This window comes from Esox lucius, chromosome 14, assembly GCF_011004845.1.
Source record: "Esox lucius isolate fEsoLuc1 chromosome 14, fEsoLuc1.pri, whole genome shotgun sequence".
Taxonomy (NCBI): domain Eukaryota; kingdom Metazoa; phylum Chordata; class Actinopteri; order Esociformes; family Esocidae; genus Esox; species Esox lucius.
This window is the reverse complement of record NC_047582.1, coordinates 10,167,455-10,193,794: the sequence shown is the minus strand read 5'-3', so window position 1 is coordinate 10,193,794 and position 26,340 is coordinate 10,167,455. Positions and strand designations below refer to the sequence as shown.

Genomic DNA, 26,340 nt, shown 5'->3' with positions numbered 1-26,340 from the left:
CCTCCATTTCTCTCTGCCCCTTTTCAAGCCTGTCTTGTCTGCTTTTCTGTTCACTCTCCATTTGCATCCTTTCTGCCTCCATCTCACTCTGCCTCTCTTTAAGGCACTTTTCTCTCCTTCTCTGTTCATTCTCAATTTTCTTCCTCTCTGCCACCATCTTTCTCTGTCCCTCTTCAAGGATGTCTTCTCTGATTTTCTGTTCATTTCTCCTCTTCTCTCTCTCCACTTCAGTCTGAACCTTCTCTTTTCTCAAAAATCGTACCTCATCCTTTTCCATTGCACTCCATCCTGTCCCTTCATCCATGACTTTTGTCTCCCCTTTCTGATCTTCAATGTCACTTAACACATTTCTTGGCATCTCCATTTTAATCCTCTCACTTTTCCCCCTCAGGTCTTCCTTGTCCGTTTCCAGAACACTTTTCAGGTCTATTCCCATCTTTCTTTTCATTTGAATCATTTTAATGTATTCTTCCATCTCTCTCTCCCACTCACGCAATTCCTGCTTTGTCAATCTTGGTCCAATATTCATGTTCTTACTCTTTGTCTCTAGATTCATCTTCATCAGAGGAAAATCACTCTTTCTTTCAAAGATTCTCTCCTGACTCACAGGAATTCTCCTCTCTTTCTCTCGCCCATAATCCTTGAATATATCTCCCTCTGTTTGAGTTTGTTTGTTACTCTGTTCGGTTTTAGTCCATCTAGTCTCGTTCTTGAGCCATTGCTTTTCAAATCTACAGACCCTTCGATCAAGTTCTGTCATCACAAGGGCCTGAAGTTTATGCATTCGCTCCTCAATCCAAACTCTCTCCTTTAAAAACATGATCTCCACATCCTCCCTGTCCAAATGACTTCTCATTATGAATGTATTCTATAAATGAAAACAATTTGATTAGTCTCCAATGTGTTAATTGACTGGGCTCTATTGATGCACAGGTCAGGAAATACTGTACTATATTTCAAATCGGGTTGGGTAGGTGGAGATTCGCTGTTTGAAGGTAAAAATAAAGAAAAACAGCCTCTACCCAAACAAAATGATAATCAATATTGTGCAAATATACCAAGCCTTTATTATTCTTATATTTATTTCATAAAAGGTGAGAGTGGGATATTTCTACCAGGAGCAAAAAACATTACATAAACACATTTTTCATCAATCGATAGCCACCATGTTCTGTGGACATCCTATTGACTTATTTTCATTTTTCTTTTTGTAGCATGTTAAAAATGAAGTACATGTTCTGAGATTATTTTGATGACTGGGAAGGTGGTAGCAGTGTAATTCTTTTGTATTTGGGTGGCTGTGAATTGTAAAATAACTAACCCACGCATCACTATTATGCACTAATAATTTTATCTGACTGTAATCTAGGTAATAAATAATTGTAATAGAAAATATTGTAATAACTTTGACTGATAATGGATTATGGTAGTCAGAGATTTAGATGAACTGATCATACATCATATTTATTTATGTATACTATAGACAATAAGCACACCTATTAACACATCCTAATCATCAAAATAACAGGTATTAAGAATGATGAATGAACACCATAAAAACAAATCCATGTAGGAGCAGAACTAATAAATTTTCTTGACATAACTCCACCTTATCAAGCTCAACCAACTCAGAACATTACTGTTTAACACAACTTACAAAATACAACTGCTAACCATTCTGAACATGAACAATTAACTTACCATTGCGCCAGTGCTGTCTAACCTTTGTTTTCAGTCACTGTCAAAGATTCTTACAAGTGCACAAGAATACTGTTGTCATATACATCGTTGTTCTATAACCCAGGAGAAATGTTGTCAGTCTGAAGATAACAACATTAAGCGGATTGTTTCTTTAACCTTTTCACACGTTCTGTAGGCTACGTTTCAAATATGTGTAAGGGCGTCCCAGCGTGAGTTCTTAAATGCACGTGTCAGTATGCGATGACTATTCGATCATTATGACGCAACAATACATTTCACCCCCAGCTGTCCAGAAACACCACGCTACAAACATATTATGTAGACAATTTCTGATTTCGACAGGTTAAAATTATATTCGTAAACTACTACTATGGAGATTTAAAACTCTTATGGAATTAAAACTCTTTCATCATTAATGTTTAACAGTTGTCAGTTTTTTCTATGCCTTTCCCCTGAATAACATTTAATTTCGCTATGTATGCCTCGTCTTAAGCTCTTATAGAGATCTTCATTGGAACCGAAATTTATTTTGAGCGAACTGTTTCAGTGAAATTCTTATCTGACACCCACAAGATCCGACATTATTTGTTATATCAACCCAGTCCGAGTTATATCCGAGGCCGGCCGTATCCGGAAGAAAATGCCAGCTCTGTTCCCACCCAGGCCTGCCCAATTGTGTGTATTTGTCTGGCAGTGAACGTAAACTTTTCACATGCTTTTGTCATAGTTCGGCGTGTCAAATACATTACTCATCTTATAAAGATTCGTGTTTTTAGGAAGTCGTCTCAAATGTAAAACGTAGTGAAGTGGTCTGTTGTTAGAACGCACTTTGCATCTCTCTCCAAAATGCAATGTCTACTTCCACTAAATTCTGTGCTTTATTTAAATAGGCTGCTTGAGCACCTGTGCCTTCGTCTATAAAAGCGCATGTGCATTATCATGGTCGTTTAGAATAATTACACCAACTGTCCTCCACACTGGAAAAAATGATTTATTTATTTGTATCGGTGTGAAGATCAATAAAGTATTTTCTACAAGAAAATACCACGTCTTGCTACCTCACACGTTCTCTGTGCTACTTGGTGTTTCTTTGTAATTATTTGTCTTCAAATACATATGTAAATGTTATTCTATATGTCAAAGTAAAATGTACATTGTTTTATGGCTTTATGCAAATAAACGAAAAAAGTAAAATGTTGCCTACACAACCTGCATGGGCTATGAAATCAGAATAAGCGGCAACTGATGGAAGTCAAACTCAAGCTTGTTCAACAGGGAGTGCAACGGGAATGTTCAGCTCTTTTCACCTCCAATTCAGCGATTGTCTGGGATTTTGCAGTGGCCGAAGGGGATTGCAATGTTTCTAAGGTAAGTGGTCACCATTTGAGAAATATAATTTATTGACCATGCCAATTAGTAACCTTTGCAAAGTTATTTAACTTTTTGCACTCCAACACTTGGTGCTACGTTGTCCCTAGCATCATGGAATTAATGTTATCCAGTTATGTCAACGGTAGCAAACCTGGTTTCGATCATGCACATGGCTAACCTTCCCATTAACGTTAAGTTTAATCTAGGCTATTATTAATGTAGGTTACTGTGTTGAGCTAACATCAGAGACATTCTAGGACTTTGCGATCATGCTAATGAGCCAATCGATTATCTTAACCGAAGCATATTTTTCGGGTGCCAGGGTTGTTAGCAAGGTAATTGGATTAGCAACTTATGGAATGACTACAGGTGCTGGTCATAAAATTAGAATATCATCAAAACGTTTATTTATTTCAGTAATTCCATTCATAAAGTGAAACGTGTATAATGTATACATTCATTCCACACAGTCTGATATATTTCAAGTGTTTATTTCTTTAAATGTTGATGATTATAACTGACAACTAATGAAAACCCCAAATTCAGTATCTCAGAAAATTAGAATATTGTGAAAAGGTTCAATATTGAAGACACCTGGTGCCACATTCTAATCAGCTAATTAACCCAAAACACCTGCAAAGGCCTTTAAATGGTCTCTCAGTCGAGTTCTGTAGGCAACACAATCATGGGGAAGACTGCTGACTTGACAGCTGTCCAAAAGACGGGCAAGACACAAAAGGTCATAGCTAAAGAGGCTGGCTGTTCACAGAGCTGTGTTCAAGCACATTAATAGAGAGGCAAAGGGAAGGAAAAGCCAAAACCCATTAAAAAATGTGGGGGAGATTCACAAAGAGTGGACTGCAGCTGGAGTCAGTGATTCAAGAACCACCACGCACAGAGGTATACAAGACATGGGTTTCAGCTGTCGCATTCCTTGTGTCAAGCCACTCTTGAACCAGACACAGCGTCAGAAGCGTCTCGCCTGGGCTAAAGACAAAAAGGACTGGACTGCTGCTGAGTTATGTTCTCTGATGAAAGTACATTTAGCATTTCCTTTGGAAATCAAGGTCCCAGAGTCTGGAGGAAGAGAGGAGAGGCACAGAATCCACGTTGCTTGAAGTCCAGTGTAAAGTTTCCTGGTGTTGGTGTTGATCCACTGTGTTTTCTGAGGTCCATGGTCAACACAGCCGTCTAACAGGAAGTTTTAGAGCACTTCATGCTTCCTGCTGCTGACCAACTTTATAGAGATGCAGATTTCATTTTCCAACAGGACTTGGCACCTGCACACAGTGCCAAAGCTACCAGTACCTGGTTTAAGGACCATGGTATCCCTGTTCTTAATTGGCCAGCAAACTCACCTGACCTTAACCCTATAGAAAATCTATGGGGTATTGTGAAGAGGAAGATGTGATACGCCAGACCCATCAATGCAAAAGAGCTGAAGGCCACTATCAGAGCAACCTGAGCTCTCATAACACCTGAGCAGTGCCACAGACTGATTGACTCCATGCCACGCCGCATTGCTGCAGTAATTCAGGCAAAAGGTGCCCCAACTAAGTATTGAGGGCTGTACATGCTCATACTTTTCATGTTCATACTTTTCAGTTGGCCAACATTTTACTTAAGACCAATTTTTTGTATTGGTCTTAAGTAATATTCAAATTTTCAGAGATACTGAATTTGGGATTTTCATTATTTGTCAGTTATAATCGTCACAATTAAAAGAAATAAACATTTGAAATATATCAGTCTGTGTGTAATGAATGAAAATAATAGTTTCACTTTTTGAATGGAAATACTGAAATAAATCAACTTTTTAATGATGTTCTAATAATTTTATGACTAGCACCTGTATATTCTAGCAAGACTATACAGGTATGTTAGATATATTTAAGATAAAAACAAGGCCGGGGTTACCACGTGATCATTGGAACAGTAGCATGAAGTGATGATTGAAGGATTTCATAAAATTATCTGAACTCAGGATTCCCACGTCTTTGAAAACCTTTTTTGTTAACATTCTGATAGAAATCTCATGTTGGACCATTCATTTGGTGTAGGTAACATTACTTTGGACTAAGGAACTACGTTAGCTCTCAGAACACAAGTTATGGGTCATTTGACTTGTCTGACACCTGCTGCTTCCCGTCTCTTTTGATACATTTTGGAACACAGGTAGTGTTCACTGGAGTAATTCACTTAGGTTTTTCACAGTAACAGGAAGGTGGATGCTGTGTGCCGCTGCCTCATTCAGTTCCTGGGAGTCATTAAAGACCACCAGGTAAATTTCAGCGTTTTCCCATTTCTTCTATGATTGCAGATAGTAGTTGTCCATTGTGTTGGGATGTCTATGGGGATTGTTTAATACTCTACATTATTTGGACCACTTAGAACTGATGTGTGTATTTTGCAGGATGTCAGCAAAAACGTGACCAAAGATTGCTTCGTTGAGCTTGTGAGGAAGATCATTGTACTGGGCAGCGCTGCAGCAGAAGGTGCCACCCCAGCCAACATGATCATTGTCATGGATGGAACTGAGGTGGGCTTGTTTATTCCTGAACGTCAGACATTCTCAGAGAAACACATTTTAAGTGCTACAAAATATTTATGAAATATTTTCTTGATGACATACATTGAGGGAAAAAAATATTTGATCCCCTGCTGATTTTGTACGTTTTCCCACTGACAAAGCAATGATCAGTCTATACTTTCAATGGTAGATTTATTTGAACAGTGAGAGATGTTATACATTTATTTGCATTTTAATGAGTGAAATAAGTATTTGATCCCCTCACAATCAAAGATTTATGGCTCCCAGGTGTCTTTTATACAGGTAACTACCTGAGATTAGGAGTACACTCTTAAAGGGAGTGCTCCTAATCTCAGCTTGATACCTGTATAAAAGACACTTGTCCACAGAAGCAATCAATCAGATTCCATACTCTCCACCATGGCCAAGACCAAAGAGCTGTCCAAGGATGTCAGGGACAAGATTGCAGCCCTACACAAGGCTGGAATGGGCTACAAAACCATCACCAAGCAGCTTGGTGAGAAGGTGTCAACAGTTGGTGCGATTATTCACAAAATGGAAGAAACACAAAATAACTGTCAATCGCCCTCTGTCTGGGGCTCTGTGCAAGATCTCCCCTCGTGGAGTTGTAATGATCATGAGAACTGTGAGGAATCAGCCCAGAACTACATGGGAGGATCTTGTCAATGATCTCAAGGCAGCTGGGATCATAGTCACCAAGAAAACAATTGGTAATACACTACGCCATGAAGGACTGAAATCCTGCAGCACCCGCAAAAAGTCCCCCTGCTCAAGAAACACAGGTACAGGCCCATCTGAAGTTTGCCAATGAACATCTGCATGATTCAGAGGAGAACTGGGTGAAAGTGTTGTGGTCAGATGAGACCAAAATCGAGCTCTTCGGCATCAACTCAACTCCGTGTTTGGAGAAGGAGGAATGCTTCCTATGACCCCAAGAATACCATCCCCACAGTTAAACATGGAGGTGGAAACCATATTGCTTTGAGGGTGTTTTTCAGCTAAGGGGACAGAACAACTTCCACCGCATCGAAGGGACGATGGACGGGGACATCTTGGGTGAGAACCTCCTTCCCTCAGCCAGGGCATTGAAAATGGGTCGTGGATGGGTATTCCAGCATGCCAATGACCCAAAACACACAGCCAAGGCAGCAAAGGAGTGTCTCAAGAAGAAGCACATTAAGGTCCTGGAGTGGTCTAGCCAGTCTCCAGACCTTAATCCCATAGAAAATCTGTGGAGGGAGTTGAAGGTTCGAGTTGCCAAACATTAGCCTTGAAACCTTAACGACTTGCAAAGAGGAGTGGGACAAAATCCCTCCTGAGATGTGTGCAAACCTGGTGGCTAACTACAAGAAACGTCTGACCTCTGTGATTGCGAACAAGGGTTTTGCCACCAAGTACTGAGTCATGTTTTGCAGAGGGGTTGAATACTTATTTCATTCATTAAAATGCAAATAAATTTATAAAATGTGTTTTTCTGGATTTGGTTGTTGTTATGCTGCCTCTCTGTTCAAATAAACCTACCATTAAAATTATAGAATTGTAATTTCTTTGTCAGTGGGCAAATGTACAAAATCAGCAGGGTACAATTTTTTTTCTTCACTGTATGATGACATTTCTAAATGACAATTATTCTAAAATGCTCTCCAACTGTTCATCTTTGCCAAGAATACTGGCTAAGAAGTGTCTGCAAATTGTGCTCCTTGTTTGACACTTAGGCTATTACTTACACATTTGCTCTTTGTATTTGTTCTTTTGTGCAGAATGTGAGCATTCAGAAAAACTGTTTGACAGTTGGTTGAAAGATTCATTTGTTTTGTCTGTACTCTTGTAATTTTATCCTTTTATCAAAGCAAACTGTTTTTCCATTGAAAATACTGTTTAAAATGTTGCCTGTGAATTCATGTTAGTGGCTTTTTTTTCTCATACAGTATCTCACGAGTACACCCCTCACAGTTTTGTAAATATTTGATTATTTCTTTTCATGTGACAACACTGAAGAAATCACACTGCTACAATGTAAAGTAGTGAGTGTACAGCCTGTATAATAGTGTAAATTTGCTGTCCCCTCAAAATAACACAACATTAACCATTAATGTCTAAACCGCTGGCAACAAAAGTGAGTACACCCCTAAGTGAAAATGTCCTAATTGGGCCCAAAGTGTCAATATTTTGTGTGGCCACCATCATTTTCCAGCACTGCCGTAACCCCCTTGGGCATGGACTTCACCAGAGCTTCACAGGTTGCCAATGGAGTCCTCTTCCACTCCTCCATGACAACATCACAGAGCTGGTGGACCTTGCACTCCACCTTCCGTTTGAGGATGCTCCACAGATGCTCAATAGGGTTTAGGTCTGGAGACATGCTTGGCCAGTCCTTCACTTTTACCCTCAGCTTCTTTAGCAAGGCAGTGGTTGTCTTTGAGGTGTGTTTGGGGTTGGAATACTGCCCTGTGGCCCAGTCTCTGAAGGGAGGGGATCATGTATATCACAGTACATGTTGGCATTCATGGTTCCCTCAATGAACTGTGGCTCCCCAGTGCTGGCAGCACTCATGCAGCCCCAGACCATGACACTCGCACCACCATGCTTGACTGTAGGCAAGACTCACTTGTCTTTGTACACCTCACCTGGTTGCCGCCACACACGCTTGACACCATCTGAACCAAATAAGTTTATCTTGGTTTCATCAGACCACAGGATATGGTTCCAGTAATCCACGTCCTTAGTCTGCTTGTCTTGTCTTTCTTGTACATCATCTTTAGAAGAGGCTTCCTTCTGGGACGACAGCCATGCAGTATGTGGCATATGGTCTGAGCACTGACCCCCCACCACTTCAACCTCTGCAGCAATGCTGGCAGCACTCATACGTCTATTTCCCAAAGACAACCTCTAGATATGATGCTGAGCATGTGCACTCCACTTCTTTGGTTGACCATGGTGAGTCCTGTTCTGAGTGGAACCTGTCCAGTTAAACTGCTGTAAGGTCTTGGCCACTGTGCTGCAGCTCAGATTCAGGGTCTTGGCAATCTTCTTATAGCCTAGCACACAGGTGTCAAACCGGTTCCACGGAGGGCCGAGTGTCTGCAGGTTTTTGCTCTCACCTTGTACTTGATTGGTTAATTAGGTCACTGATTGGTTAGTTTCTGGACTCACCTGGTTGTTTAGGTCTGAACTGGGTACCAATTTATGGGAAAAACCAAAAACCTGCAGACACTCGGCCCTCTGTGGAACCGGTTTGACACCCCTGGCCTAGGCCATCTTTATGTAGAGCAACAATTCTTTTTTTCAGATCCTCAGAGAGTTCTTTGCCATGAGGTGCCATGTTGAATTTCCAGTGACCAGTATGAGGGAGTGTGAGAGCGATGACACCAAATCTAACACACCTGCTCCCCTTTCACACCTGGGACCTTGTAACACTAACAAGTCACATGACCCCGGGGAGGGAAAATGGCTAATTGGGTTCAATTTGGACATTTTCACTTAGGGGTGTACTCACTTTGGTTGCCAGCGGTTTAGACGTTAATGGCTGTGTGTTGAGTTATTTTGAGGGGACAGCAAATTTACACTGTTATGCAAGCTGTACACTCACTACTTTAAATTGTAGAAGTGTCATTTCTTCAGCGTTGTCACATGAAAAGATATAATCAAATATTTGCAAAAATGTGAGGGGTGTGCTCACTTTTGTGAGATAATGTATATTTTTATGGAACTCATCAGTAATAACACTTAAGAAAATGAATACTTTAATACAAAAAGTAAACATTACCAAAGCATTGCTACAAGATACCTAGGAGAAGTATGTGAAAAACATTGAAATGCTTGAACATTTAAAAAGCCATGGCATAATGTAGAGCTAAATTGTTTGAGTAAAATCTACGAAGACAGAGTGATTCAAATATACTTGAATCCGGGTGTGCAGAGTAACCTTTACTGAAGGATTTCTAATGAAAGCCACCAAGAATTGTGAGTAACCTTTAACCGAAGATGTGGTCTGTTGAATGTATTAGCAGTTTCTACGTGGAAATTGTTACCTAGGTTTCTTTAAGTAAACCATACTCCACATTTTTTTCAGTGCAGAGCTGCTGTCACCTTTCACAAAGGAAGTCAGCCCCGTTTGACACCAAGCCTCTTAATTTATATTAATCTATCTGATCGCTTATCTTCTTTCGAATCGTTATAAAATAGGCTATTGAACCGCAGAACTATAGTCCATTCCATTTTTTTTGCAACTTTAGTTGAACCTCCATCCAGAGAAGACTTGCACAGATGAGCGATCTAAGCTCAATTAACCTGTATCTTACCAACTGCAAAGCATTTTTTCATTATGTGATGATGTTATTTGTTTTAATCTTCAGGATATTTTCTGATATAGTTGATTTTTCCCACATTATCACATTCTGGTTAGGTGCCAACTGCATGTCGTTGTACTGTTCAATGACAACGTCTAATCACACCGATCCGAGATCCGGGGCCCTTGATCATGCTCGGGATCCGACGGTCAAACGCCTCATGTTGTATTCGACCCAGTGGATGATGTATGACCAGTCTACTTTTGAATTATTTTCATAAGTGAGGTTCAGACACAACATATGAAGAAAATTTTTCAAAAGCAAGCTTTGAAAAAGATCCACCAAATATGGGCAAGTAATGAAGGCATTGTGTTTATTCTTCTTGAAGGGTACATAGCTACAGTGTTAGGTAATAGATTACATTATATTAATTTACTCAAATTGCATCTTACATGAATTGTTCAAAAATTTTATATTTCAATGTATAACATTTCCAGAGAAAAAACATGTTGTAAAACAAAGCATTCATAAAAAGTAAACTTAAAAAAAGAATCATAGTATAAAAGATCACTCTACTTGTGAACCCGTGTTCTGATGTTGCTTCTGGGAGTCCATAGTGGTGCCCTCTGTCTGTGAGCTGAGGGATTGCGGCGTCCTCACATCCAGACTACAGTTGATGGGAACCACTCTCTCAGAAGATAATAAAGTATTAGGTGCCTCGATGTGGAGCTTCCCGTCAGGAGTCATGGAGCAGGTGACTGTCTCAGGGTTCAACCCTTCAGGAAGATCAATCTCTTGTCTGAACTCCTGGCATCTGTAAGAGTAGGAGCCTTTCCCATCACCCTGCTTCTTCTCCGTCTTCCCACTGACTCTTAGCTTCCTGCCCACCTGTCTGACACAGATCTCCTCTGGGGAGAAGTCCTTAGTGTTCAGTGTCATGGCAAAGCCCTCTCCCTCTTTCTCCAGCTTGTAAGAAAATGGTTGGATGTCCACAGAGGCAGGAACATGGTCCATCTCCTCAGAGATACACTGCTGAAGTTTCTCCATCAGTGCCAGACTGCTCTTGATCTCCTTAATGTTTCTCTCAAGTAGACCCTGCTGCCAGAGAAGAGGTCGTACCTCCGGACAGAGACTGTGAACGGGACAGTAGATGTCCATCAATGGGTTGATGGAAGATTGGAATCCTGGGGAGCACAGCATCTTCATTCAATGTTGAGTGTTGATTAGTCTTGCTCTGAGATGACACTATGTGTTCAGTGTTGGTTGTGTTGTTGACTGTCTCTTCAGTGGGAGTGTCACAGCTTTTATGTTCTCCCACTTAGAACTCCAGTGTTTTCAGGAACTTTCCTGTCGTTGCCACAGTTCTCCACTGGGTGTCACCCTGCAGGGAAGTGGTTCAGGAATAAGCTGGATGGATTCCAAATTCTTCAGCAGTAAGTCAGCTGTACTTAAATCACCTCTACTCTTAGTATTTACACTTATGACTGTTACACTTCAAAATACGACTTCAATTTTTTTGTAACCATTATCATTTAGACTTTTTTATATATGATATTACAGTATCAATAAACGTTTCAACAACTCTACTTCTGTGCCATTTAATGCAGTGAGCAAATCAGATGAAAATTGTAGTATCACCAGCTTTGCTTTAATAATCGTTTGAACGACAACACATAGAGGTGATGTCAAATTTAACTGTCCACATTCTATATTGAAGGAAATGGAAGTGGGGATTTTTATTTGATTATAATTTTGCTATGAACAGAATGAACATTTATCTGGAATAACCTTAACCATACATTTACAATGCAGTGTCATCAATATAGTCAACATAACATTTTCCATACTGAACTTCATTATCTCACATTCAATTACAGTTCATTCTGAAAGTATTTAGAGATTGAAGCATTTTCTTTTCTATTCTATTATCCATTTTCTTTTAGCTTTTGCAAGTATGACAATCAGGTACCTATTTCACCACTGGTTTAAATAAAGCAAAAGTGACAATGACACTCTGACATAAGGTCAGAATAAAGGTTAAAGTCAAATCTCTGAGGTACAGGTATGCATTAGGACAATCCAAATATATAGTTTTTTGTCTTTATAAGGTTAAATTCAATGCCATACCATACAGTCAATGCATAGTTTAACGCATACTATCCTTTATTTACCTCCATTGATTCTAACCTCTCTTTTGGTTTTAGTTGTATTCTTAGACAGTCTGTACCCGCCCCTTAACTGCTTTTAGACCTGTTTCCCCTCCCACATCCACCAGACTGACACATCTGCAGAAACTTAGTACAGGACTTTCTACAGTTGGGACCATGGAGACCACAGAAAGGAGTCCAGAACTGACCTGTTATTCCATCAACCTGTTCTTAGTGAATGAAGACCAGATACAAGGAGAGATCCAACTGGCCAAACAGAGGCAACATCAAAGCCTTTCTCTTCAGTTGAACACAGGAACGGAGGAGACAGAGCTCATCATTCAGGATGGTAAGTACGGACGAAACAAAAAAGGAATATGTTTATTTCTGATTTTGATACAGCAAACTAGCTTTCTAAATATGCTTTACAATCAAAAAAACTAGATTAGATTCAACTTTATTTTCATTGAACAAGTACAGTACAACAAAATGTAGTTAGCGTCTAACCAGAAGTGCAAATAGAAAAGGGCAGAAAATGTACAAGTATTAATTATATATATATATATATATATTATATTAAATGTGCAATGTATAGATGTGCAATGAAGGCAAATGCAGTATTAATGGCAATACTAAATGTGCAAATAGAAGGAGTAAGGTAGCATGCACAACCGAGATGCAGAGACAGCAGCAATGAGGTCCCTGAGGTAGACAATCTACATTTATGTGTAACAACTGAAAGAATGCAAGTACGATGGCAATTCCAAGTGTGCAATAAAGGCAAATTAAAGGAGCAAGGTGGCATGTGACACTAAATGCAGAGATGGCAGCGGTGAGGTTCCTGAGGTAGGCATGTATCTGTAACAACATTATCAGACTTTGCAAGTCTGTGTCAGAGTCCAGTGGTACAAATGATGATTATTTTTTCTTTGTGATTAAAGTTTGGAACGAGGTTAGGTTTAGAAAGAGGGTTAGAGTAAGGGTTAGGATAGCATATGCAGTTGTCCTATTGAGAATGTCCAAATAAAGTGTTACCTGTTTTCCTACAGCATTTCCCATATGGCAAAATGACTTCTCTTTGTGTGGTGTCTGAACCTGCTGTGCTGACAGGACTGGGAGATTTACTGTGTGTGTGTGTGTGTGTGTGTGTGTGTGCGTGTGTGCGTGCGCAAGTCTGACTTTTAATGGAGTACTGCCAGCTGGACAGTACCCACTGAGCCAAGGAGCTCATCTCTGACAAGGGAAAAGGTGTGGAAGGAGGTTGAATTACATCCAGTTCATGTAGTCGTCTCATCAAAACCTACTGGATGAGAATGTCAGAATACAGAGAGCAGTTGATGTGTACGAACTGTAAAAAAGGCCAACGTGTAGGAGCAACAAAGAAACTAGAAAGTGGTCGCAGGTTATGTTAAAATAAGTTTAAAAAGGCCCAACTTTGCACAAGAAAAACATAGGTACATAGGTAAGGAGATGCACACTAAAAACAACTCGATGTAGTCAAACCTCCATTCCATCTACATGCATTCCACATCCACCCAAATGCATGTTGAGATCCTTGGCTACTGTGATCCCAGACTGGTTTCTAATATACTATTGTATATTTACTGTGCAAGCTGCATAGTGGGCCAACATCCTCCACAGCAATCTGCACGTGGGTCCACTGGATAAGACCAGCACACATCCTCCTGCCACAGTTCACTGCCAGAGTATGCAGAATGTTTTCTTAAAGGTGCCACATGTGGGATACCGGAACACAGTACTTAGTGCACAAACCTCTTTGTTAGGATGCAGGTAGCCTTGAGCGTGTCATTACAACTCTCTGTTGATGTTAGCATAGGGTTAGCGTGTCAGGGTATCTGCTGATGCCTGCCACAATGTAGCATTCCATCATGTGACGCTACATTGGCTAATGCCTAAACCTCAACATTTTAATACGCTCACAACTACAGTATGGCACCGTCATGTTTACAGCTGCTCAAACCTGGTGGAGGAATCAAAAAATACAAAGTGAAGCACCAGACGCTACTGTTTTATAGAGCAGAGGGGGGGGGGGGGGGTGGAAAAAAGCATAACCTTAATGTAGTTTACCAATCTTTCATATTTTCTATCTTGTATTTTGGGTTTATTTGAATTGGCTGTCTGCGGTTGTCTTTCATGTGCAGGTGATGGGGTCTGTGTTTCCAAATTCACAGTGACCAGGGACACAGACTGCTGCCGTGTGGGCAGCCAGTCTTTCCTCATAACCGTCGGCTGTCTGAGTGCTCTCCTGCAGTTCAGGACACAGAGTGGTGAGGGCCCACATAAAATGCCTCAAATTGGCTCAAATGTAAGCCTGTTGTACTTTAGACAAACTTGAAACAGTAAGATTTAAGGCACAAAATTTTCTGACGGCAGAATTTCAGGTGTTTAACAGGCAGCTGAGACGAGATGATGATCCAGAAAAGAAGCAACAGTCAGTGTTTGACAAGAGAACTGAGGACTCCATGGCCCTGCAGTACTTCCAGGTAGTTTCACTGTACCAGTTCGGCTGGGCCTTCAGAGACATTCTGCTTGTTATTTGTCAGCCAAGTCTTCAGGTTGTGACTAAACCTTTTCCTCCGTTTGTAGTTTTACGGCTGTCTATCTCAACAACAGAATATGCTGCAGGATTATTTGAGAACAGCCACGTATCAAAAGGCCATTCTGCTAAACGAAGCCGACTTCAAGGACAAGGTAAAACTAAAATCACATTAACCAGACTCACACAGAACCACAAACCCAGACCACATGAACCACATAAAGTAAGCATATCCAACATTGTGTTTGTTAATGAATGTCTGGCTGATTCCTGTAACCAGATAGTACTGGACGTTGGCAGTGGATCAGGGATCCTGTCTTTCTTTGCCATCCAGGCAGGAGCAAAGAGGGTATATGCTGTGGAGGCCAGCCCTGTAGACACATTCGCAGAGGTATAGTTTGTCTTCCTTCCAGGGAATGTGAAAGTCAATGATGAATGATCATCCTTTGGCACATTAACAGGCCATTTTCATTCTGCAGCACTAACATTCCATGTAAATTGCTCAAAGGTGTGTATTGTGTGATGAATGGGCACTCACTTCAATAACGTCATTGGTCTGTTCATTTAATGTCCTACGCCGCGTTGAAATCTGCTGCTGCTGTTTTAGCAGCTTAAACCACTTACTCATAGAAAGAGCAGGAAAATGTGACGTCTTGTATTGCTTGGCCTGGTACATCACTGGGTAAAGATGATAAATCACTTATCACGGTCTTAATCACCTGTGTTGTCGACAAATCTTGCTCAACCCTCTGTGTCCACACAGAGCCGAGAACAAAGTGTCGATGGAAATCGCAAAAGCCTGGAAATGCTATCTCAGAGTCACACCTCCAGAACAGCCCCTATAAACGGACCTCCTGTCTCGCACACAGAGCGTGACATTCTGAGGGAGTAATGACTTGAGGCCGCTGTTGGCCCATGAACTAGCTTGGGGCTGAAGGAAACATATTTTTATGGATGGAGGCGCTCTAGCTTAACATTTAGGCGTAGTTCACTCATTTCTATTTCCACTGCTTTACTGGTGTTACTTTCTAGACTGCAACCAGATGTCTTTTTTTCCATGCTGCAGTTTATCTGTCAATAGCAGAACCATATACAGTTTTACAAACGCTATTTAAAAAATCACAGTGCTCCTGTCAGAGGTTGGTTGAATGTCCTCTCTGAGCAAACGGCTTCACTATCAAACTCAGACCTACACTGTGTGCTCAACATTTTGAGTGGGGCATGGACCACCCCGTGCACTCTTGGCCAGAGCCAATGTGCATGGGTCACAGATTAACAGGAACGATCCACAGGCTGCGGACGTCTGGACTGAACAGTAACGGTTCTCTAGGGAGGAGACAGTGTCCTATTGAAAGGGGCTCTCAACTCATTAGTCAGAGGATATTACCTGGCCGGCTCTACCTGCTTCATGTGGATTATAAACCCCTCGGCCGTTCGCCTCTCTGAAGCGCCAGCACAGCAGACTGTGTGTCCCTCTCAACGTGCAAGGAGAAGTAGCCCAGAAGCTCTCGCACCATTAAACTCACTCTGTTTACACAGCAGGGCAGCAGTCTGCACAAGAGCCGTTCATGGGAGAGTTTGCATGCATGAGGGTCTACCAAAACACAATTAGTTAACAGCTGATTATTTCTCTCTCATTTTAGACGGAAGAGTAATGTTATCTCAGGTGAAGAAACGAGCTAGAACGTCTTTGATCCAAGACTGCAGCTTTCATGTACGACGCAGGATGTCTTTATTAAACCTTCAGATCCAGAGAGGTTCATCAGGAGGTCCAGACTCAATCTGACAACAAAAAAAATTGACACATTTTAAAGAACATTATTTGACGGCAATGTTCTTCTGTTTTGATTTCAGATGCTTGTAAAGAGCAATCGTCTTTCAGACAGGATCATAGTCCTGTCTGGGAGGATTGAGGAGGTGTCTTGTCCTGAGGAGGTGGATGTGATCATCTCAGAGCCTATTGGATACATGCTCCTGAATGAGAGGATGTTGGAGGGCTACCTTCACTCCAGGAAGTGGCTCAAACCCAAGGGTCAGTTCTGTTACAGCTGGAAGAGATGCCGTTTTTCGTGCTGAAATTTAACTGTTGATAGTTTGTTGTTCACCTTGTTTACACAAACAACAGTTCATATAAAACTAGAAATAAAAACTAGGAAAGTCGTTGTTCGGCTGGGCCACGAGTAGGAGTGATCCTGGCGAACAAGCGAGGGGGTTTGAAGAGAAGCTGTTCATGAGCCAATGCCAGCTTTGTTGTGAGAACTGGCCAATACACTGTTCCTGTGCTAATCCGAAACCTAGTGTATGGAACGCCATTTGCATATAAAAAATTTACATTTAATGCGTTAAATTAAAACCAGATTACCGAAGATGGCTAGCTAATTGCTATACAGTACCTATTATGAAAACAATGCCTGTCAAATAGTTATTTTCGATTTTCGTAATGATTTGGTTTCAGGTAACTATATTCACTTGTTCTATTAAAACAGATTAACTTAAAAATAGACAGAAGAGGAACAGAAAGAAAAAGAGACTGTACACATACTGTCTGTATACTAAATTCTAAGAACATTGGTGATGGGAAAAATATGTATCCTACTTGCTTGTGAATCATCATAATATATTTTTTGTTGTTAGTTTTTCACCTAGTTATTGTATTCACATTTCTATCAAGGACATTAGTTAGGAGAGAGCAATACAGGTGCTGGTCATATAATTAGAATATCATCAAAAAGTTGATTTATTTCAGTAATTCCATTCAAAAAGTGAAACTTGTATAATGTATACATTCATTCCATACAGACTGATATATTTCAAGTGTTTATTTCTTTAAATGTTGATGATTATAACTGACAACTAATGAAAATCCCAAATTCAGTATCTCTGAAAAGGTTCAATATTGAAGACACCTGGTGCCACACTCTAATCAGCTAATTAACTCAAAACACCTGCAAAGGCCTTTAAATGGTATCTCAGTCTAGTTCTGTAGGCTACACAATCATGGGGAAGACTGCTGACTTGACAGCTGTCCAAAAGACGACCATTGACACCTTGCACAAGGAGGGCAAGACACAAAAGGTCATTGCTAAAGAGGCTGGCTGTTCACAGAGCTCTGTGTCCAAACACATTAATAGAGAGGCGAAGTGAAGAAAAAAATGTGGTAGAAAAAAGTGTACAAGCAATAGGGATAACCACACCCTGGAGAGGATTGTGAAACAAAACCCATTCAAAAATGTGGGGGAGATTCACAAAGAGTAGACTGCAGCTGGAGTCAGTGCTTCAAGAACCACCACGCACAGACGTATGCAAGACATGGGTTTCAGCTGTCGCATTCCTTGTGTCAAGCCACTCTTGAACCAGACACAGCATCAGAAGCGTCTGGCCTGGGCTAAAGACAAAAAGGACTGGACTGCTGCTGAGTGGTCCAAAGTTATGTTCTCTGATGAAAGTAAATTTTGCATTTCCTTTGGAAATCAAGGTCCCAGAGTCTGGAGGAAGAGAGGAGAGGCACAAAATCCACGTTGCTTGAAGTCCAGTGTAAAGTTTCCACAGTCAGTGATGGTTTGGGGTGCCATGTCATCTGCTGGTGTTGGTCCACTGTGTTTTCTGAGGTCCAAGGTCAACGCAGCCGTCTACCAGGAAGTTTTAGAGCACTTCATGCTTCCTGCTGCTGACCAACTTTATGGACATGCAGATTTCATTTTCCAACAGGACTTGGCACCTGCACACAGTGCCAAAGCTACCTTCTTAATTGGCCAGCAAACTCAGCTGACCTTAACCCTATAGAAAATCTATGGGGTATTGTGAAGAGGAAGATGCGATACGCCAGACCCAACAATACAGAAGAGCTGAAGGCCACTATCAGAGCAACCTGGGTTCTCATAACACCTGAGCCGTGCCACAGACTGATCGACTCCATTCCACGCCGCATTGCTGCAGTAATTCAGGCAAAAGGAGCCCCAACTAAGTATTTAGTGCTGTACATGCCCATACTTTTCATGTTCATTTTTTTCAGTTGGCCAACATTTCTAAAAATAATTTTTTTGTATTGGTCTTAAGTATTATTAGAATTTTCAGAGATACTGATTTTGGGATTTTCATTAGTTGTCAGTTATCTTCACAATTAAAAGAAATAAACATTTTGAAATATATCAGTCTGTGTGTAATGAATGAATATAATATACAAGTTTCACTTTTTGAATGGAATTACTGAAATAAATCAACTTTTTGATGATATTCTGATTATATGACCAGCACCTGTATGTTTCTTTGCCCTCACTCTAACTTGCTCTTCCTGAGTGAGAGTGCAACGTTTCAAGACAAATTTATGATGTTAGACATGTCAGTTGCTGTTCGGCCACCACAACAAACTGCACTTGGTCTGGCAAAAAAATAGCCACTATAGCATAGACTTGGCTTTGGGCCAACTCACATTGGCCCTTATTTATCAAAAGTGCGTACACCAAATTTCCAGCGTACACCTGGCGTACACCCAAAACCATGGTGACTTTGAGATTTATCAATATGGACGTTGGCGTACGGCACTCTCAAATCCTACGCCAGCTCAGGAGGTGGTGTACGCACGTTTTGAGTTAGTGCGGAAATGCGCAGAAAAAAAAATCCTAACACACTGACAAACTAAAAGACATGATATATTATGACCCACTGTAAAAAAAAAACAACAACATAATAATTACAAACTTCAGTGTTTATTTTTGTACAACATGGACTTCAATGTTTAATTTGTGTGACTTTACCAAAGCATTTGATTTATATGTATTCCTTCAGATGCGAGCCTGTGCGCTTTACATGACGTTTCAGGGTTAGGCCCGGCAGTTGCGCACGGACTGGGTTCAGTAATAAAAGGCTTTTAATGACCAAAATATAATTCAGACTGACAAAATAATAAAAATGACATTCTTCTTCTTTTAAATAATAATAATAATAATAATAGAAATAATAATGACATTCTTCTTCTAAATAACAATAAACGTCATTAATAATAAATGTCATAAAATAATAAGACAAATATTACAAATTGTCATGCAATTATTAATGTGAATGAATGGTACTCCACATCACATCATCATCTTTTATTCCGCTTTTTAAACTGCCAAATAAAACAATTTTATTTCTTTCTACCTCCCTGGTGATCATCTCAATCTCCACGTCAGAGAAGTTTCTCTTTTTTGCCGTCTTCCGTGTGTCCATGGCGTAAAATGAGGGTGTGGGGGAAGTGGAGACTTGAATATATAGGGGCATGTTATTCTAATGACGATCGTTTTCAGCCGCAGCATTTATCAAGGGCAGGTATTGCGTACACCTGGATTTTAAAGGTACGCACAGCTTCATAAATCAGGCGGTGAGAGGAGTGTAAGCAAAATCTTACGCCAACATATACGCCCGTTTCTACGCAAGAATGATAAATGAGGGCCATTGTGCGTAGAGACTGCTGCTCTGACCATTAAGCCACACAGTGGTATAGAGTGGTGTAACATCGTAATATTCTGTAAAGACCTACAACATCAGTGGTGGGAAAAATATCTATACTACAAACCCGATTCCAAAAAAGCTGGGACACTGTACAATTGTGAATAAAAACAGAATGCAATGATGTGGAAGTTTCAAATGTCAATATTTTATTCAGAATACAACATAGATGACATAACAAATGTTTAAACTGAGAAAATGTATCACTTTAAGGGGAAAATAAGTTGAATTTCATGGCATCAACACATTTCAAAAAAGTTGGGACAACCATGTTTACCACTGTGTGGCATCCCCTCTTCTTTTTATAACAGACTGCAAACATCTGGGGACTGAGGAGACAAGTTGCTCAAGTTTATGAATAGGAATGTTGTCCCAATCTTGTCTAATACAGGCTTCTAGTTGCTCAACTGTCTTAGGTCTTCTTTGTCGCACCTTCCTCTTTATGATGCGCCAAATGTTTTCTATGGGTAAAAGATCTGGACTGCAGGCTGGCCATTTCAGTACCTTTCGGATCCTTCTATGCAGCCATGACATTGTAATTGATGCAGTATGTGGTCTGGCATTTTCATGTTGGAAAATGCAAGGTCTTCCCTGAAAGAGACGACGTCTGGATGGGAGCAAATGTTGTTCTAGAACTTGGATATAACTGTCAGCATTGATGGTGCCTTTCCAGATGTGTAGGCTGCCCATGCCACATGCACTCATGCAACCCCATACCATCAGAGATGAAGGCTTCTGAACTGAGCGCTGATAACAACTTGGGTTGTCCTTGTCCTCTTTAGTCAGAGTTTAAGCCAGCAACGGCGAATGGCATGGTGGATTATGTTCACCGACAATGTTTTCTGGAAGTATTCCTGAGCCCTTGTTGTGATTTCCATAAAATATAATTCCTGTATGTGATGCAGTGCCGTCTGAGGGCCCGAAGATCATGGGCATCCAGTATGGTTTTCCACGCACAGAGATTGTTCCAGATTCTCTGAATCTTTGGATGATATTATGCACTGCAGATGATGATAACTTCAAACTCTTTGCAATTTTTCTCTGAGAAACTCCTTTCTGATATTGGTCCACTATTTTTCGCTGCAGCATTGGGGGAATTGGTGATCCTCTGCCCATCTTGACTTCTGAGAGACACTGCCACTCAGAGAGGCTCTTTTTATACCCAATCATGTTGCCAATTGACATAATAAGTTGCAAATTGGTCCTCCAGCTGTTCCTTATATGTACATTTAACTATTCTGGCCTCTTATTGCTACCTGTCCCAACTTTTGTGGAATGTGTAGCTCTCATGAAATCCAAAATGAGCCAATATTTGGCATGACATTACAAAATGTCTCACTTTAAACATTCAATATGTTATCTATATTCTATTGTGAATTAAATATAAGTTTATGAGATTTGTAAATTATTCCATTCCTTTTTTTACTCACACTTTTACAGTGTCTCAACTTTTTTGGAATCGGGTTTGTACTTACACACGTATCAATCCACAGAAAATATTTTTGTGTTTAGTTTTTTGTGTAGTTAACTTATTTCTTCACAAAATGCTATCAATGGGATTAGTTGGGAGAGAGAAATATCTCGTTTCTCTCACTCTAAACAGCTGATTCCTGGATGAGAGAGCAGCGTGTTTCAAGACTAAGAATCCAACACATCAAGCGATTTATGATGTTAGACATCGCTCATCGCAACTTAACCATAAACTTTTTATTTTATGCTTACTATATGTAACTACTGAAGCCTGTTGCCATTGAAGTTTTAGTTTATCCTCAACTAATTCAAATTTATTCGATACCCGGTCTTCTTTGTGACAGACTGCATCTCCAACCACTACCCTATTTAACAATGTGTTTATCAGTCAGTGGGTTAGTCAGTCAGTGACACTCAGTGTTCTTGGCCTGCTCCGCTTACATAGTCCGGCAAAATATATATTTTGGTTGACCATCTGGATATTTTAAAGATAGAAAAAAGTGATTTAGAGGGCACAATGATTCCCTACAATATTTAGAGCTTGTTTTATCATTTAAACAGCAGTTGAGTGAAATTTTAGCAACCAAGAAATTAACAAACAAGTTTGCTCGCCCCTGTCTGCCATTGCTGGAAGAGACATTTACATTTTCTAATTAAGAAAAAAAGAAAGGGAGTTTCCATCCTTTTCCATTTGACAACAGAATCCCATGCAGCTTCTGCTGACCAATATAATTTCTGTACTTTAGGATGTGCTTTTGCAAGCCCCTAAACTAATTTCTGGTGAACAAATGTTGAAACACAAGTGTGAAACACTATCATTCCAAAATCATTTCCGGTAAATCATGGACATTTTCACATAAACCAATGCAAATATTCTGCATATTGCCCTTTTAATCTTGTACAAAAACACCTGGCTTCTTTGTCTGTTCAGGAATGATGTTCCCTACGTACAGTGACATGCACCTAGCTCCCTTCAATGACGAGCAGCTCTACATCGAACACTACGCACGTTCTAACTTCTGGTGAGACAATAAACACAACCCTTCAGACTGTAACCATTAGCAGACCTGTCATCCAGTCACCGGCCGGTCATTTCATCTCTGGCATTTTATCGGAAAAGGAGGAGGCTTTTGTTTTTATCAGCGCGGTATTCTCTGCGATATTCATGTACCGTATGGGCTTCACAGTAAGGCGTTGGCTGCCGTGAAAACAAAGCAAACCACATTATGACATGATCTCATAGCCCTCTCCTCCCCCTGTCCTTGTCTCCTCCGGGGGAGAAGCAGAGCAGAGCGGAGCTAGATGCCAGTGCTTTAACAGACCATGGATGACCCCGCCTCCCAGCATGGGCCCTGTCCCCCGCCTGACGGCCCTCTCCTCCCTTCATCTCCATGGGTCCCAAGGACTGTTTACAGCCATGTCCATGAGAGTTTATTTGACATCCCTCGACGGGGGCCTGGGCGGTCTATGCAAGATGCCAGGAGAGACTAATTGCCCCCCACCTCACTCACCCGTGGCTCCAGGTCTTACTGGCGCTGGGCCGTGACCCGACCAACCAGGTTGGTTTCCTGTCAACACAAAACGCTCTCGAGTTCAGTGCAAACCAGACTCCAACACAGTTTACTCCCTCAGAACCCTGCTGCACAGATAACCGTCCTCACGCCGCCGGCAGTATGGAGAGGAAAATGTGGCCTTCAAATATTGTTGGTTAGGGACAGTGTAATGTAGACTGTGAAGTCATGTCTTTGCCTGCATTTGGTCACCCCCCCACCCCATAGGGATACAGGCCACATTTTGTCATGCTCCTCTGTGAGTCCTCTTCCCGGCCTGTCACTCACAGGCCTGTATCACCCGTACCAGTTGGCCAGTGTTGACAGCGTCCTCACTCAGGCTTGAACACGAAGAACACAGACAGCTTGGTACCGGGCTGGCTAACACACGTCGTCTCACACACAGCTTGTGTTTCACACGCTAGCTTTTGCGCCACCCATAAAAGTAGTAGACAGAAGAGACTTTACCAGGACGGGACATGCAATGGAAGCAAAGGAGATAAACACACTTCACGTTTCCTATTGAAGCTGTATAAATATACAAAATGGTCTGCAAGATAGTGTCCATGCCTTTTTCCAGCTAGGGTTTTTTTGGGTCAGTCCTGATCTACAAGGGGGTGGGCCTTTGAGTTCATAGGAATTCATTAATCATTCTTATCCTGGTGTTAATACAGTTTTTAGCACAAATGTCATTTGTTTCTGCCTGGACAAATAAGAAATAACTGGTGTTTGTCTTGTTCCAATGTTCCTTGTTCTTATGACACACTCCTTTCGCAGGCACCAGACCTGTTTTTATGGGGTTAACCTGAGTGGTCTCCACAGTTCTGCAGTGGATGAGTTTTTCAAGCAGCCCATAGTGGTGAGTCCTTCGGTTCAACAAGCCTGTAATGGCCTCCATGCTGATTTATATGCTGTGAATGTAATGAAAGATAATCCACTTCTCACTGTCCTCATTTTGCCTCAAGGATACATTTGACATGTCGATTCTAACGGCAAAATCTGTCAAACACTGCGTCAATTTCATGGAGGCTAAAGCTGAAGACTTACAGAGGTGATTGTCAAAGTAATTTATCAAATTGTCACTCCAAATGATGAGCTATGAGGTGCGACAGCTATGACTGTAAGGCTAGAGTGGGGTGATGACAATGACCGAACGCCGCTGTAACAACCATTAAACTTCACTGTGTTTTTCAGGTTGGAGATTCCATTTGTGTTTAAACTGCTTCAGTCTGGATTGATCCATGGGCTGGCCTTCTGGTTTGACGTAGCTTTTGTAGGATCAAAGTAAGAACCTTTAGGAGGAGGGGACTTTCCCCAACTTCTTTCTCTGTAGTGATACAGGAGTAACTTTGTTCATTTTAAATACCAGTAAGTCATCTCTCTCTGCAGGATGACTGTGTGGCTGTCCACTGCTCCTAGTGAACCTCTGACTCACTGGTACCAGGTCCGGTGTCTATTCCAGACCCCTCTGTTTGGCAAAGTGGGACAGACTCTGTCCGGAACTGTCCAGTTCATAGCCAACACAAGGTAAGCCAGAGGATAGTGCCTGTACAATACATATGGAATGAAGAAATGAGGGGAAAGAAGAATATTAAACTGATACCAGTTCATTTTTCGCTGTGAATCTCTCCTAGGAAGAGCTATGACATTCACATCACAGCCGTCGTGGATCAGTCAGGCTTCAAGTCTGGCAACAGTTTGGATCTAAAGAATCCTTTCTTTAGGTGAGAGACAACAGGTCAGGTCTACAGGGACATTCAGTGATTCTCTTTTACATCTCCATATGGAGACCACATCTCTAAGTATTGTCCATATGAGGTCCTACTGCCGATGCACACATTCTCTCCATCTCCTTTCTAAGAATAGACCTTAGCATGTTGGGCAGAAGCAGGACATTTCCAACATGATGTATCTGCTTGCCTATGTAGGATCTCAGGTTGGCTGCTGGGGTAAGAGTCTCCAGACAGAGACCAGACCCCACAGAATAGAGTCACTGCTGGTTAAAGTACACCTGGACTGCTCCTGTAGGGTCATTAGTGTAGTCACTGACATATTGTATTTTTAGAAAAGCTAAGTTATGCTTGCTTAAAAAATGTTTTTCTTCCAAAGGTACGCTTGATGATTACCTCTTCAATCAAATTCCAGGAGCCTTCATGTCCTCTGAGTATTGAATGTACGTGTATAGGATTTCATTTTGTGTAATCACAGTCAGGGCCAGACTTCATGTATTGTAGAGTGTACAGGGACACCTGGTGGAGAGAAGTGGGTTTGCAGTATCAATGCAATGAATAGACATATCCGTATTATAAACCTGTAATACTTCAATACTAATAAAGCTGTGTTATCAGTAACACTGGGACCTCATTGTTTCCTTAAACAGCTAAGACGTAGTTACATCAGCTAAGACGTAGCCCCCAAATCCAATTTGCTTAGGGCCTGAAAATGCTAAAGCCAGCACTGATCGTCTACAATCTCAGATCACCCAGAAGGCACACCAGAGGATGCACCAGTTGCAGCAGCTGGAGAAACAAAACATCTCCCAGTCAAAGCTGATCAGGCTTTACGCATCATCACCTCATCCATTACAGTACTTTTTGGGTTTGTGTCTGAATGCTGCAGAGGTAAATTGCAACGGATTGTATGGTCCACAGAAAGGGTCACTGATTGTCACCTGCCTTCCATCGAAGTCCTACAGTACATTAGGCTACTTCAGGGCAAGGAAGCGTGCAGGCAAGATGATCGCTAAACCTTCCCACCTCGGTCACCGACTGACTAAAAACGGAGACGGAGACCATATGGGCATTACAGGTCAATGATGACCAGAAAATCTCCAAATCTGTCCAAAAAAGAAACCGGCAATCCGCGTAGACCTCTATGACTATGCTTACCACATTCAAAACTATACAGGTGCACCGTATTGCACTCAAACACTTTGTTAACCTCCCTTCATTCAAATACGCTACACCTGTAAATGTTTACACCAACTGAACATCTGTGTATATATTCACCGCCCATATCCGATTCTCTTATAATATTCAACAGCAAATATATTTGTGTGTCAACTTCGAGATTGAGTGTAGAATGTGTGTGTACCTATATCCTTATAACACGGATAAGCCGCAATTAAAAGCGAACGTTATCCCATTCGGACATTGTATGTCAAGCCGTATCAATGTCGCAATCATAAACAACCATGCGTTTTACGGCAGTCAGGACT

The 26,340-nt window shown here is 41.1% G+C and overlaps 1 protein-coding gene across 5 annotated transcripts; it reads left to right on the top strand.

Annotated features, from left to right (window-relative positions):
• Positions 1 to 2,852: 2,852 nt before the first annotated feature.
• On the top strand, positions 2,853 to 25,549 carry carm1l (coactivator-associated arginine methyltransferase 1, like). 5 transcript variants are annotated; one of them, XM_020053169.3, is made up of 18 exons: positions 2,853 to 3,069; positions 5,287 to 5,353; positions 5,486 to 5,611; positions 11,005 to 11,123; positions 11,235 to 11,345; positions 12,188 to 12,408; positions 14,222 to 14,347; positions 14,454 to 14,563; positions 14,667 to 14,771; positions 14,897 to 15,007; positions 16,471 to 16,648; positions 22,505 to 22,595; positions 23,901 to 23,982; positions 24,089 to 24,174; positions 24,318 to 24,407; positions 24,513 to 24,650; positions 24,758 to 24,847; positions 25,233 to 25,549. In XM_020053169.3, the coding sequence occupies exons 1-18, from the start codon at positions 3,059 to 3,061 to the stop codon at positions 25,240 to 25,242; spliced, it is 1,872 nt and encodes a 623-aa protein (XP_019908728.2). In that variant the 5' UTR covers positions 2,853 to 3,058; the 3' UTR covers positions 25,243 to 25,549. The 5 variants fall into 5 exon arrangements, with proteins under 5 accessions (XP_019908728.2, XP_010875600.4, XP_019908729.2 ...); XM_010877298.4 differs by having other exon boundaries at positions 2,855 to 3,069; positions 11,275 to 11,345; positions 12,295 to 12,408; positions 25,233 to 25,546; XM_020053170.2 differs by lacking the exon at positions 11,005 to 11,123 and having other exon boundaries at positions 2,855 to 3,069; positions 11,275 to 11,345; positions 25,233 to 25,545.
• The last annotated feature ends 791 nt before the right edge of the window (positions 25,550 to 26,340 follow it).

What these genes read in the sequence shown, in the direction of transcription:
- carm1l (XM_020053169.3), top strand. An exon ending in GCACAGCATCTTCATTCAAT is followed by an intron (nt 11,124 to 11,234) that starts GTTGAGTGTTGA and finishes TCTCCCACTTAG; the next exon opens with AACTCCAGTGTTTTCAGGAA. An exon ending in TACGCACGTTCTAACTTCTG is followed by an intron (nt 22,596 to 23,900) that starts GTGAGACAATAA and finishes CTCCTTTCGCAG; the next exon opens with GCACCAGACCTGTTTTTATG.